Here is a 13,695-nt window from a genome sequence, read left to right as displayed (position 1 = left end):
TTTGCTGCACGTTACGACGTCCGACATTCAATCATGCATTGGAATCTATTATCAGCTCAAAATGAAAACCGTTACCAATATTTAAAGTCTTTTATTTATTTTTGATAATTATACTATACTAGCTGACCCGGCAGACTTCGTAGTGCTTTTCCTGTCCTGGTGAAACTGGAAAGGCCTCCGGGCCACCAGTAATCTTTCAATCATAAAAAAAAAAAACTTCGTAGTGCCTCAATCGATAAATAAAAAACCTAAACTTTTGTATAAAATAAACTTAACACAAACAAAAGGAATTTTCATATTTATCTACCTTTTAAACCTTCTCTGGACTTCTACAAATAATTCAAGACCAAAATTAGCCAAATCGGTCCAGCCGTTCTCGAGTTTTAGCGAGACTAACGAACAGCAATTCATTTATATATATAGATGATTATGCTACGTCAGAAAGGAAGTGAGAACGTTCAGTCATTAAAAAAACAATGCTAATCATAGCTCCTGTATTCTATAAAGGTATCTGAGAACAGTGATCCTCAACACCGCTACGCTTTTGTGTGTCGTAAAATTTTACATGAAAAAATATTATCATGCTAACGAATGTAAGTAAACAACTTTTAAGCTTATCTTTTTGTTTGTGTGCCGGATGCGTGAATTCATTAAAAAAAGTGTCGCGATAGTAAAAAGTTGAGAATCACTGGACTTAGAAGGTTGGACCTTGATTCAATCGAAGCGTTAATGTTTTTCCCAAGAAATCCACGAAATTGTAAGGGCTAACCCATCCTTAAACTGGAATGCAATATTGCGTCACGGTAGAAATAATTAGGGTGGTGGTGCCATCTCATATGGATTTACTATACACTCTGCCACCAGAGAAATGTTTTTAAGGAGTCTTCTGTTCTCTCCAAGATTCATAATACACTTACAATTGACTAATTTGTACAAATTAACTCGACTATGAGATCCATCTAGTATTTCCATCGACAAAGTTTCGGGAAGGATTGTTTGGAAATTATTACTGATCCTTTGGCAAACACTTCTATCTCAGGATCAAAACAGGTCATTCACGATTTTTTGCCTCTGGGCTCTGAACTAAGCTAAAGTTGACTGGTAGTTTGTCTACATCAATAAAAGCGGTAGGCAGCGCCTTGACTATGGCATTGCCGACGTCTAATAGCGACGGATCGTATGCTCATCTGACTAGGAGGACTCTTACTGGTGGTAGGACCTCTTGTGAGTCCGCGCGGGTAGGTACCACCATCCTGCCTGCTTCTGCCGTGAAGCGCTAATGCGTTTCGGTTTGAAGCCCGTGTAACTATACTTGAGACCTTAGAACTGATATCTCAAGGTGGGTGGCGCATTTACGTCGTAGATGTCTATGAGCTTCAGTAACCACTTAACACCAGGTGGGCTGTAAGCTCGTCCACTCATATAAGCAATAAATAAATAAAAGATTTTCTGAAATTGTATGTTTAATCATCATGCCATGGTAAAATGAAAATAATGTTATTAAATCCGCAGTCTAATATCGTGTACTGTAAAGAAATATATGAGATTGTTGATGTTAGTGCTGTGGCTGATGACTTCGTAAATTCGTCTGCCAACGTGAGCTAATAAAAAAAAAAAATCGTTTTCTAAAACTGACACGGCGCGGTTTCCCTAGCCGCATCGTTTTAATGGCCTCTGAATGCCGCCAAAAACGTTTTTTTTTGTTTTTATAAACTTTCTCTCAAAGAAGTCTGACTCTTTTAACTTTTTACAACTGTCTGAAAGAGCTGCTCGGTTAGCTGTAGCGTATTTCCGTATTTGAAAAAATAATAACTTCATTTTGTTCGGAAATGTTTGTAACGCCAAATTTTTAGGTTATGTCTTGTCATAAAATTATGTTTGACTTTTTGGCGGGAACGCGAGGAGTGAAGTTGTGTGATTTGTGTTAATTTGTCTATTTAGTGTTTCTTCAGGTTTAAATGTGTAATAACGGTGGTTTATTAACTGTTTAATATTTGTGAAAGTGCACAAATGTGGGAAATAAATCAAAGCCACTGGACGTAGGTTCTCGGGATCCTCCAAAAAGTCCACTGAAAAAATCTCAGTAAATGTCCACCATTTTACTGAGATTATATTTCATCCTATATCATCTCATTTCATTTCATTTAATTTCATCCCAGTTGATTAATGTCTCAAATTAATCATCTTTATTTAATTTCATTTCACTCCATATTATCGTTTTTCATAAAAATAAGACAAAATTAAAATAAGATATGACCTAAAGGTCTTAGTTACCTACCAGGTCACAAATCACTTAAAAAAAAATATCTTTAGAAATTTTACTGTCTCTTCAATTAGCATTTCGATCAGGGGGAAGGTGATTTCGATAAGGGCACAATCTCTGAAAATGTAAAATGTTCAGGAAATGAAAAAAAAACTAATTATTTTCTAAAGCAGTGTAAAATTTAAAATATTAACTTTTGAGATATATTTTAGTGTTAATTAGCAATTGAAAATTACTGGAATTATTATAAAATGGATGTAGGTACGCATCAAAACTACATGTACATGAAAAAAACGTATTTGACAAAATATGCGACCTGTGCCCTTTTCGAAATTGCATATTCAATTAAATAAATAAATTATTTCAACAGCTAGCTCCTGGCCTAATTCTAGAAGTTCATTAGTTTTGTTTCCAGTGAAAGGTACCCTTTGTCCTTTTCTATTACTCATGACAACATAGATATTTGACCTAAAAAGACTTACATATTATGTTCATCTCGTTTTTCAAGTGGCATACGTCATTTTGTGGGGAAATATAATCTTTAACGACCTCATAAAAATCTATACGTGCAAGGCATTATGCGAATTCTTTGGGTACTGTTATTTCCCACAAATATCACGGCGATTTCGATTAGCCAACGTGGAAGAAATTATTCACACCTAGATACTATGTTTATTAGCAGTTTTTCAATTCAAAACTGTGTGTGCGTATGTGTTTTTGAGATCTTTGCACAGTACGTTTTAGTTCTGCTAATCAGTGAAGAGAATTGTGAGTTCAAACATTGAAAAACAAATATTTTTGGAGGATAACTAATGTGTTTTATTTGCCTTTTAATTGTAAAAGGAAATGAGTAATTCAAATATAAGAAATTATGCTTCGGGTAATATCAGTTACGTTCATGCGAGATTCTGAGCACATTCTGAATCTTCATGCACCAATTTAAACTGTAAATGACTTGTTGAATCACATGTTTCGTTGTGTTTAATAGTATAATTAAACTCAGCACTGTACGTAGCTACATTTCACTTTTATTTCTCGAACTAGATAATGTCATAGCATTCCACAGCGGCTAGACTTTGTTAATTAATTTAATCAACTCATTATAATTAGAACGACCTCGATAGATACTCATTCGGCTTAGAACGAATTCGATATTGATTTCCAATTTGTACAGTCGAGTGATGTAAACACGAAACCATTATTTGTTACAGATCGCGCGTCGTGCTGTCCGCAAACATCGGATCTTTAGCGGCGCCGCCTGACCGCAAACCGAAGTGTCGCGAACCCGAGCCGGAATGGTGAAACATTGAATACGAAATAAAACTGACACGATGCTAGCGACGCGCAAACGAACTGTTCGAATTGCGCGATATTGATAAGCCCCGTTTCGGGCGTCAGCGTTTACCTAGTCTAGAGTGAGTGATAGAAGTCGCGGAAGACAGAGAAGTTAGGGGAAGCAGCGTTTAGCTAGTCTAGTGAGTGATAGAAGTCGCGGAAGACAGAGAAGCTAGGGGAAGTTGAGTGCGGGGTATGCGCAGGCGCGTTGTGCAGTGACGGCGCCCGGGCGGCTGCCATGGGCGCGGCGCGCCATGCGTCAGCGCACGCGCCCGCTGCGGCTGCTCCTCGCGGCGCTGGCGCTGGCCTCCTGTGCGGCGGCGCCGGCCCCCGAGCCGCGAGCGCAGCGCTCCGCCAACCTGAGCCACATCACGGGCACCTCGCGCACCATACAGATGTTCCTCAAGAATCGGTACCTGCAACTGTTGCCCGGCGGCGTCGTCAACGGTACCACAGAAGAAAACAGCGTTTACAGTGAGTTTCTATTACTATACTAGCTTTTGTTTGCGGCTCCGTCCGCGTGGAATAGTCACTTTGGCATAACGCTAAATTTTACCCCCGCTTCATTTACGTTGAAAGTGAACATATTTTTGAATTATAGAATGTTAAGGAGCTATTTAAACACCTATTTTGAAACATTCTTTATTGGTGCTCCACTTGTATTGGCCTTACCGTGATGTTATGTAGCCTATAGTCTTCCTCAATAAATGGGCTATCTAACACTGAAATAATTTTACAAATGGGACCAGTGGCTCCTGAGATTAGCGCGTTCAAACAAACAAACTCTTCAACTTTATAATATTATTATAGATTTTACTAGCTGACCCGGCAGACTTCGTAGTGCCTCAATCGATAAATAAAAGAGCTAAACTTTTGTATAAAATAAACTTAAAACAAACAAAAGAAATCTGTCCGACTATCCGACTGTATTTATCTACCTTTTAAACCTTCTCTGGACTTCCACGAATAATTCAAGACCAAAATTAGCCAAATCGGTCCAGCCGTTCTCGAGTTTTACCGAGAATAACTAACAGCAATTCATTTTTACATATATAGATAGATTTTCTATACTAATATTATAAAGAGGAAAGATTTGTTTGTTTGTTTGTTTCGAATAGGCTCCGAAACTACTGGACCGATTTGAAAAATTCTTTTTCCATTAGAAGCCGACATGGTCCCTGATGAACATAGGCTACTTTTTTTTTCATGTGTGTTTTAATGTTTCCGAAGTGAAGCGAGGGCGGGTCGCTAGTATTTTATAAGTTTATACGTTGTCGCTGTGTTATCGCATAATGTTATCTAAAATTAGCCGACCCGATGGACGTTAGTCACTCGGGATTTCCATGAATCGGCTGATAATCGTTTGGTTGCTTAGCGAATTTTTCAATTATCTATTAAACTTTTACAGCCTTTATCTCTCTAAAAACACTGGTTAGTATTACTACAATCATTAAACAGATAGAGAAGGAAGTCCGTTTGTTTTTCGTTTGCCAAAGATCAGCATTGCATTATATCACATCAATTTCTTTGGTGTGTTCAAGATCTCTTACCACGGTACCACTTTTACTGGTGGCAGGACCTCTTCTGACTCCGCACGGGTAGGTACCACCTATTTTCTGAATGAAGTAGTAATGCGTTTCGGTTGTAACTATAGCCGTTGTAACTATACTGAGACCTTAGTTATATCTCAAGGTGGGTGGCAATTGATTTTACTGGTGGTAGGACCTCTTGTGAGTCCGCGCGGGTAGGTACCACCACCCTGCCTATTTCTGCCGTGAAGCAGTAATGCGTTTCGGTTTGAAGGGTGGGCCAGCCGTTGTAACTTTACTGTGACCTTAGAACTTATATCTCAAGGTGGGTGGCGCATTTACGTTGCAGATTCTATAGGCTCCAGTAACTACTTAATAACAGGTGGGTTGTGAGCTCGTCCACCCACCTAAGCAATAAAAAAATAAAAACCACAAGACGGACCGACGACCTATTGAGGTTCGCGAGGATAGGCTGATAGAATATACATTTCTCTGGGCCTATCAAATTCACACAAAAACAAAGGAAGAATTTTACAATACGTATCGCAGCACCGCAGTGGTCAGTCACGTTTTAACAGTGCAATAAAAAACTTTTTAATCGACATTATTGGCGCGTAAATTTATTAAATCCATAAAAATCTAAACGATCGTAACATTTTATTTGGAGGCATTCACTTTTATTTGTTACGCGTGTTGAATGCATTAAATCTATGTTTTTATTTTAAATCATAAAATTAAAGAAACGAAATTAAATTATGCAAAACAAGTTTGCGAATGAATTGTGATCGCATTTAAATATGGCGGTATAAACACCCGTTTTTTAAGGCAACGAAATTTTATAAAATAGTGATGAGTTACGTTGCCAGATGTACACAGCTTACAGATTCATTCAGCCCATTAATGAAACCGAAATTTAAAACTATTCTTTTAAAACTTTCACTTCATCTTAGACCGGGAGCTCCTTAGATGTACTGATCTCAAGTTAAGGGCTACGACTCCTAGAGTCTCACATACCCCGCGCGCCCCCTAGGCGCGGGGACCTCGTAGGAGGTTAGGCCCCCGGCCCGAAAAAAAAAAAAAAAAAAATACGACTCCTAGAGTACTCGATTCAAACAATGTCGCTATGTTAGTGCTTCTTAGCAGTATAAGGCAAGTATTACGCAGATAAGTACCACTTGCCTTGCGGGTCTAGCTGACTCACTGAGTTTCTCACCGGATCTTCTGAGTGGGTCGCGTTTCCGATCCGGTCGTAGATTCTGCGAAGCACTGCTCTTGCTAGGGCCAGTGTTAGCAACACCTCCGGTTTGAGCCCCGAGAGCTCACCTACACGCTAATATAGCCACTCAAGGCTATCAGCATAGGTAGGAGAAAAAAACTTGCGGGTCTTGCGTGACTCACGTCACGCTTCTCGTGCGCCTTTCTCAAGACGTGGTCTCCTGGGAGGAATAGGAAGAAAAGTATTACTTCGATCTTCCTCGGTACAATTCGTAAACGGATTACCTAGCGTTAAAAAAACTACCAGATATCATGCGTGTTCCATGTTCCACGAAAAACTACCACGATATAAGGAATAAAAACATTGTTAAAATAAGTATTTAATTAGAAAACGCATATAAGTATGTATGTCAGTCTCTGGTATCTGTAGCGCAGGAAATCCTAAATTGGGGCCGGATGACCGTGTGTGATTTGTTCACATTTCTTCTTCTTCTTCTTCTTCTTAGTTGCATACTTAATTGCTGAAGGTCGTGTCCCTGAAAGCCCTTCGTGGTTCTTTGTATCAGCTTCCATTTCCTTCGGTTTTTGGCTCCTCTCAGGGCGGTCGCAACAGAGAGTCCAGTGAGTGCAGCTATCTGATCTGACCAACGGTTTGTGGCCGGCCAGCAGGTCTTTTCCTTTCTACCTTGCCCACCACAGTCAATTTTTCAAGGTTGTCTGGTGGCCGCCGAGCAATGTGACCAAAGTAACCAAGTTTACATTTATATTTATGTTATTAAACTACGAGTATATTATGTCGACACAACGCCACTATTTAGTTAACTAAATATAGTTAAAGTTAACTGTTTCCTTAACGTTACGTATGTCAAAAACTGTTTAAGACGGTTTTCAATAGAATTCGTGACTAAGCTACCCCCGCTTTCTACTATAAATACGAGTGACTATTGTCGCACGAAACATTCCGACGCGAGCAGCCGACCGAGGCGGAGCTCTCTGCTGTTATCGCTGTACACTTGAAATGTAATAAATCGTATTCATTGGAAAAGCGAGTCTTAACTACTGTCACTATGGAAGGCAATGATAATGATGAAGAGAAGGGCCTCAGCAACGCTGACGTCACCATTTTAAAAACACCATGGAACCAGCCTCTCGTCGTCATATATTATTTCGTAATTAAGTTAAAAAGCTATGTCAAATTCGTAATTCTAAACACACTAATGTAACCTAATTAAATTTATTCTCAATGTAAATCACCAGACACGAAAGAATTCTGTTTTAGTTATTTAAAACAAAAGAACCGGTTCCAATATAAGAGCACATTAAAAATGTTCGCCATTTTGAGATTAACATAAAATCTGTTTTGACTACGCTAGACGGTGTGTAGACGAAATTAAACTGGTTTTTATGTAACAATAGTATTTATCAAACTAAGGGCTGAACTTAAACTTCAATTTTCAGAATTTGATGCTAAGCAAATCGAAAGTAGCGTTTACAGAAACGAAATATTAAATACTTATATACCTAATTCAATTGTTTTGGTTAAGACCCTTGTTTTTGCCTGCACATCAGCCAGTAGCTTCGACTATTCTGGCTTCACTACTGGAGGGCCAGGCATGAGGCTATCATTGAAAAAAAATTGCCAACATCTGCCCTAGCATTGGTCCATTGGATCCACGATCACGTCATAACAAGTCCATAGTTGCTTCATCGATTTAAATGTTTTGTTGACTTTCGAATCTGTCCAATCAGGCATATGGCAAATACGTTTAAAAACCATCTGCTTGTTTGTTTGTTTGTTTGTTTTAATGACTATATAATAGTAACTAAGTTCTGTCGTAGGTCAATTAATGCCCAACAGAGTTACCAGTGCCTGTTTTTCAATTGAAATTTCTTGACGTTAGTATTATTTTATTGATGGTATGTCATCACCGTCACTAATGAGAATCAGTAGTTTCTAGCCAGGCGTTCCTCAAGCCTTGTTCCAAGAAGACACGTCATAGCGTTTACGAAGTAAGGTAGATGGAAATTTGTGGCAAAGCAGGATGGAACTTGGCGCAAAATATCTCAAAAATGCACCTTCAATGTACGTAGACCAGGTGTTACGGGCAAAGGTTCCTTCAGCCTTCGTCATGGAACATACGGTGCAAAATACAGAGAGAACCGAAGTCCCTCCGGAGACCAAGAGGCCTCAAACAATCCGTGGCTATAGGAAAGGTCCGTCAATCCCAAAGCCATAAGTGGTGGTGGTGTTAAGTGGCCACCGGAGCACATAGACATCTACAGCGTAAATTAAGTTACCCACCTTAAGACATGAGTTCTAAGGTCTCAGTATAGTTACAACGGCTGCCCCACCTTTCAAACCGAAACGTATTACGGCTTCACGGCAGAAATTGGTGGGGTGGTGGTACCTACCCGTGTGGAGCCACAAGACCTCCTACCACCAGTAAAAAGATGATTAGTATAGTAATTATTACAATACTTGAATAAATCGATAGCGCATTTTACTGAGATATTTCAGTTTCTTATCTTTTGATTACACAATACGGCAACAAAAAGTTAACTTACAATTAAGATTTGACATCTAAATATCGGGATAATAACAGCATAGAGACGCTAATAGAGCTTTTAATATTACGTAATAACACATTGTTGTCCGTTTGTTTGTGGATGTTTTGATTTGTGTCGCCCTCGGGTGTGTGTGCCGGTGGTCCGCGGCAAGAAAGTCCGTTGTTCGAATCCGTAAGCGCAAAAGGAGCTTTTTATTACGTAGATACGGGTACATGTAAGCTGAACTGGTATTTTTATCGTAGCTTGTAAGCATCAGACATGGTGAGACAATGGAGTTGTCGTTTTAATGATTTAAATTACTTTTTTATTTGTGTGTAGCTTGAGGGTAGGTACCTTATTTCTGCCCTGAAGCAGTAATGCGTTTCTGGTTGAGACAGTGGTGCAGCCGTTGTACTGTTCTAAGGTCTCAACTTAGAACACTTGTCTCAAAGTGTGTGGCGCATTTACGTTGTGTACGTATGTCTATGGGCTCCGGTAATCACTTATCACCAGGTGGGCCGTGAGCTCGTCCACCAATATAAATGATAATAAAAAAAAATTACCATATTCGATAACGAACATGGTAGATTATTGAAAATGAGCATCGTATTCTTTCACTTATGTAACGGAATTCGAAGTTCAAATTTAAATTAGTTTAATTCTATATCACTTGACACTCTGATTGTCCATAAACAAACGGTAATAATGCTTATTAACATTCCTGTACTACAAATTTTAAAAATGGATTTTTAATTCGAAACTCAAACCATAAATTAGAACTACAGTTTTTTTTTTAAATTTGAACGCAGTTATTTAACCTTTTCACACTAGTTAGTTGTAGATTAGATTACAATGTCAATTCCACCACCCTCTTTAGGACGAGGTTAAGGTGAAGGAGGTGTTTTGTGGAAGATGTCAGAAGGTATCCTTAAGGCCTAACCATAGGATCAATAGAAACACAGAGACGTCTGTGTAGGCGAATAAATAATAACGCACAGCTCCGTATGACGATAGCGATCGCTATGTCCATTACGTTCGTGCTGCTACTGTTGTTTGTTTGTATCGCGATTGTGAGGTCGGGTGAAGCAACTTGTAACGGGGCAAGCGATCGTTACTCAATGCTTTTTAACTAACGCAATGTTACGATTGAAAAGTTCAGTAGAGCCTTGAACTTTAGTTTTTATTAGCTAAGTGTACGAGCTCACGATGAACTCGATAAGTCCTAGGCGCCACATCGCGAAAGCTCTTGATGCCTAAAATTGAAGTCTCAATTGCATTGGTACTGGGGCTGTATTTAAAAAAAAGTAATGTGACTCTTTTTTAAAAAAAATATAGAATACATTCTGTAAATGTTTATGTTCATTCTATTAAAAATCAGAATTTTCAAACGGACAACGAGAATTCTAAATTTGAAATCTAAACCAGACAAGGAATCGGTCTGTTATTTTTTTATTATTATTTTAAATTACCGATCAAAACAATTTAAAAAAACAAATAGAACAAGAATATTTTGAAAATCAATGGAACAAAATTTAATCACACAGTACAATCGAAATTCAAATGTTACAATCAGATATTTGTTCTTTTTGCTACCGCGCGCTAGTATCGTGCAATGCCTTGAACATTATTACGATTGTAATCAAACGTAACCCGATCATTCGATTGTATCGACACTAAGTACACGCGAAGTACTAGGTATTCGAATGTGTAATGACACGAGAAATGCACTCGGCATTCTTTAGGCACGTTGTTGGTAAATAAAATACTCATACGTTACTGTTAGGCATTGCTGAGCCGGTAACCGTTTCCAAGCCTCGTTATTTTTGTTATCTTTTTATTTATTTTTTGTACTTAATTTGTGTTTGGAATAAATGTTTATTATTATTATTATTACTCATCGAAGTCGATTTTGATGTTTTTTTTTTAACGTCACTGTGTAGCGGCTATCGAAGGTGCCATGAGTTATAAGATCAAAGCTTCAATTCTATAGGACTACAGGCTATCCTACCCTTTAGGCCGTAACGTATAATTGTAAAATAGGTATTCTGTGAGCAAAATTTTACGTTAATAGTACGCGATTAAAAGAATTTAACGCCATTTTGTTTTTCAGTTTAGAGATTACTGGTGGTAGGACCTCTTGTGAGTCCGCGCGAGTAGGTACCACCACCCTGCTTATTTCTGCCATGAAGCAGTGATGCGTTTCGGTTTGAAGGGTGGGGCAGCCGTAGTAACTATAGTTGAGACTTTAGAATTTATATCTCAAGGTGTTTGGCGCATTTACGTTGTAGATGTCTATAGGCTCCAGTAATCACTTAACACCAGGTGGGCTGTAAGCTCGTCCACCCATGTAAGCAATAAAATAAAAATAAAAGATTATTATCATCACCCAATAAGTTTCTCGCCGGATCTTCTCAGTGGATCGCGATTACGATTCGGTGGTAGAATCAGCGAAGTACTGCTTTTGCTAGGGCTGGTGTGAGAAAATTATCTCAGATTAAGCCCGTAAGCCCACCTACCCGACCGACCGTAGCTAGAATCTCTAATTCGACCATCAGCGATAAGGTAGAGAAAAAAAATCGACATCTTCATGCTCTAGATAAGTTGACTCTAGATAAGACTACTGGTCTGAAGTGGTGGCGTCCATAGATATCACAACGTGAAAGCCACCACCTGCATTATGAGATTCTGATCTTAATGCATTGTATAACGGCTGTTCGTCTTTTGAAAAAGGAACCCATGCCTGCTTCGCGACAGAAATAGCCAGGATGGTAGTTACCTGTTGGGTTCACAATACGCGCCACCAGTAAAATACCTTATGATTTTTTTATGAACAAACTAGCTGACCCGGCAGACTTCGTAGTGCCTCAATCGATAAATAAAAGACCTAAACTTTTGTATAAAATAAACTTAAAACAAACAAAAGGAATCCGTCCGATGGGGGACACTTCAAAGGAAAAACAAAATTGATATTTTTGTTTAATTCCGAGCATTTTCATATTTATCTACCTTTTAAGCCTTCTCTGGACTTCCACAAATAATACAAGACCAAAATTAGCCAAATCGGTCCAGCCGTTCTCGAGTTTTAGCAAGACTAAGGAACAGCAATTCATTTTTATATATAGAGATAGAAGATGAATCATATTTGATGACCCCAACCTTCGATAACCTTCTGAACACAGATGAACCCAGAAATTAATTTACCGATCTTAAGTTTACTAAAATCGGCTGACTCGTAAGATTATATCATGATTGTTTTTGATCATAATACAAATATTTTCTCACAGTAGGTATCTCTGTGCAAGTGAGTAACATCACTAGCGGTACAATCACTGCCAAATAGCTCTCAATAAACTCTAATTGATATAATCTTACTACAAGACAAGACGCATAAATGCAAATGGCTTTATGCAGTCATTTCATATCCGTTACAAGGAAATATGACTTTTAACGCAACGCAGTATGAGCGGCTCACGTTGTTGCGGGTAGCGAAATAGATTTGCTAACGTCGAAGGGGGATCGAGAGGTTGGACCGAGGAAATTGCTGGTAGGAAGTGAGGAAAAGTGTTGTTATCAATGACAGGTAAAATATTTAGGCCAGTGATGTATTAAAGTAATGATCCTTTGGGTTTCCTAGCTTTCTAATACCACTTTGCGACATGAGATGGAGAATTCATTGGCATTAGAGTATTCTCTCTTTCTCTCTCTCTTTCCCATAAGCATAAGGATTTTATTATGTATGAACATAATTACTTGACGGAAATACACAGACATATATACATATACATAACAACATGCCACAAAGCATTCAAATCAAGACGGTACGCGACCGTGCCGCCTTCATTCTAGGACGTCTCTACCCGATGATATGTAGGCGAAGTAAAATGTCCCTTAGAAATAAGGTGACACTCTACAAAACTTGCATACGCCCCGTCATGACCTATGCGAGTGTAGTGTTCGCTCACGCGGCCCGCACTCACTTAAAATCATTCCAAATTATTCAATCCCGTTTTTGCAGGATAGCCGTCGGAGCCCCGTGGTTCGTCAGGAACGTCGACCTCCATGACGACCTGGACTTAGAGTCCATCAGTAAGTATCTACAGTCGGCGTCGATGCGCCACTTCGATAAAGCGGCACGACACGAGAACCCTCTCATCGTGGCCGCCGGTAACTACATTCCCGATCCTGCGGACAGAATGGAAAGCAGTCGACGTCGCCCAAAACACGTCATCTCGGATCCTCCCGATCCACTAACGGTGCTTCTAGGTACTTCAAGCACCGGTCACCGTTCTCGTCGAACCCGTCGCTTGCGACGAAGGGCTCGACGAGTAAATTAACTCTCAGACACAGCCCACTGAGTTTCTCGCCGGATCTTCTCAGTGGGTCGCGTTTCCGATCCGGTGGTAGATTCTGCGAAGCACGGCTCTTGCTAGGGTTCGTGTTAGCAACGTCATCAGGTTTGAGCCCCGTGAGCTCACCTACAAAAGTTAGGGCTACGCTGAAATAGCCTCTCAAGGCTCTCAGCTTAGGTAGGAACAAAAAAAAAAAAATGCTTTGTGGCAAGGTTACTTGAGTTAATGGTACATATTTGTGGGCTCTTATATTTTAAAAATCGTTGCCACCTTATAATGCTTATGGACTGCAGCAAAATGTTTGGTCAGTAGTGTAATTTGTTGGATTAAGACCAAATTTAATGGTCAGCGTATTTTAAATCTATACCAATATTATAAAGCTGAAGAGTTTGCTTGTTTGTTTGAACGCGCTAATCTCAGGAACTACTGGTCCGATTTGAAAAATTCTTTCATTGTC

General features: G+C 39.2%; 1 protein-coding gene across 3 annotated transcripts in view; it reads left to right on the top strand.

Annotated features, from left to right (window-relative positions):
• bnl (fibroblast growth factor branchless) overlaps window positions 1-13,695 on the top strand; it is a 278,176-nt gene that overhangs the window by 66,774 nt on the left and 197,707 nt on the right. For all 3 annotated transcript variants that reach the window (XM_028181499.2, XM_028181500.2, XM_089728771.1), the window contains exon 3: window positions 3,475-4,072. In XM_028181499.2, coding sequence (XP_028037300.2) covers window positions 3,853-4,072 — 220 coding nt within the window. In that variant the 5' untranslated portion in view covers window positions 3,475-3,852. The remainder of the gene's footprint in view (window positions 1-3,474; window positions 4,073-13,695) is intronic.

The sequence above is a fragment of the Bombyx mandarina genome, chromosome 07 (genome assembly GCF_030267445.1).
Source record: "Bombyx mandarina strain Sakado chromosome 07, ASM3026744v2".
Classification (NCBI taxonomy): domain Eukaryota; kingdom Metazoa; phylum Arthropoda; class Insecta; order Lepidoptera; family Bombycidae; genus Bombyx; species Bombyx mandarina.
The sequence above is the reverse complement of the archived record's forward strand: the minus strand, read 5'-3'. Positions and strand labels throughout refer to the sequence as shown.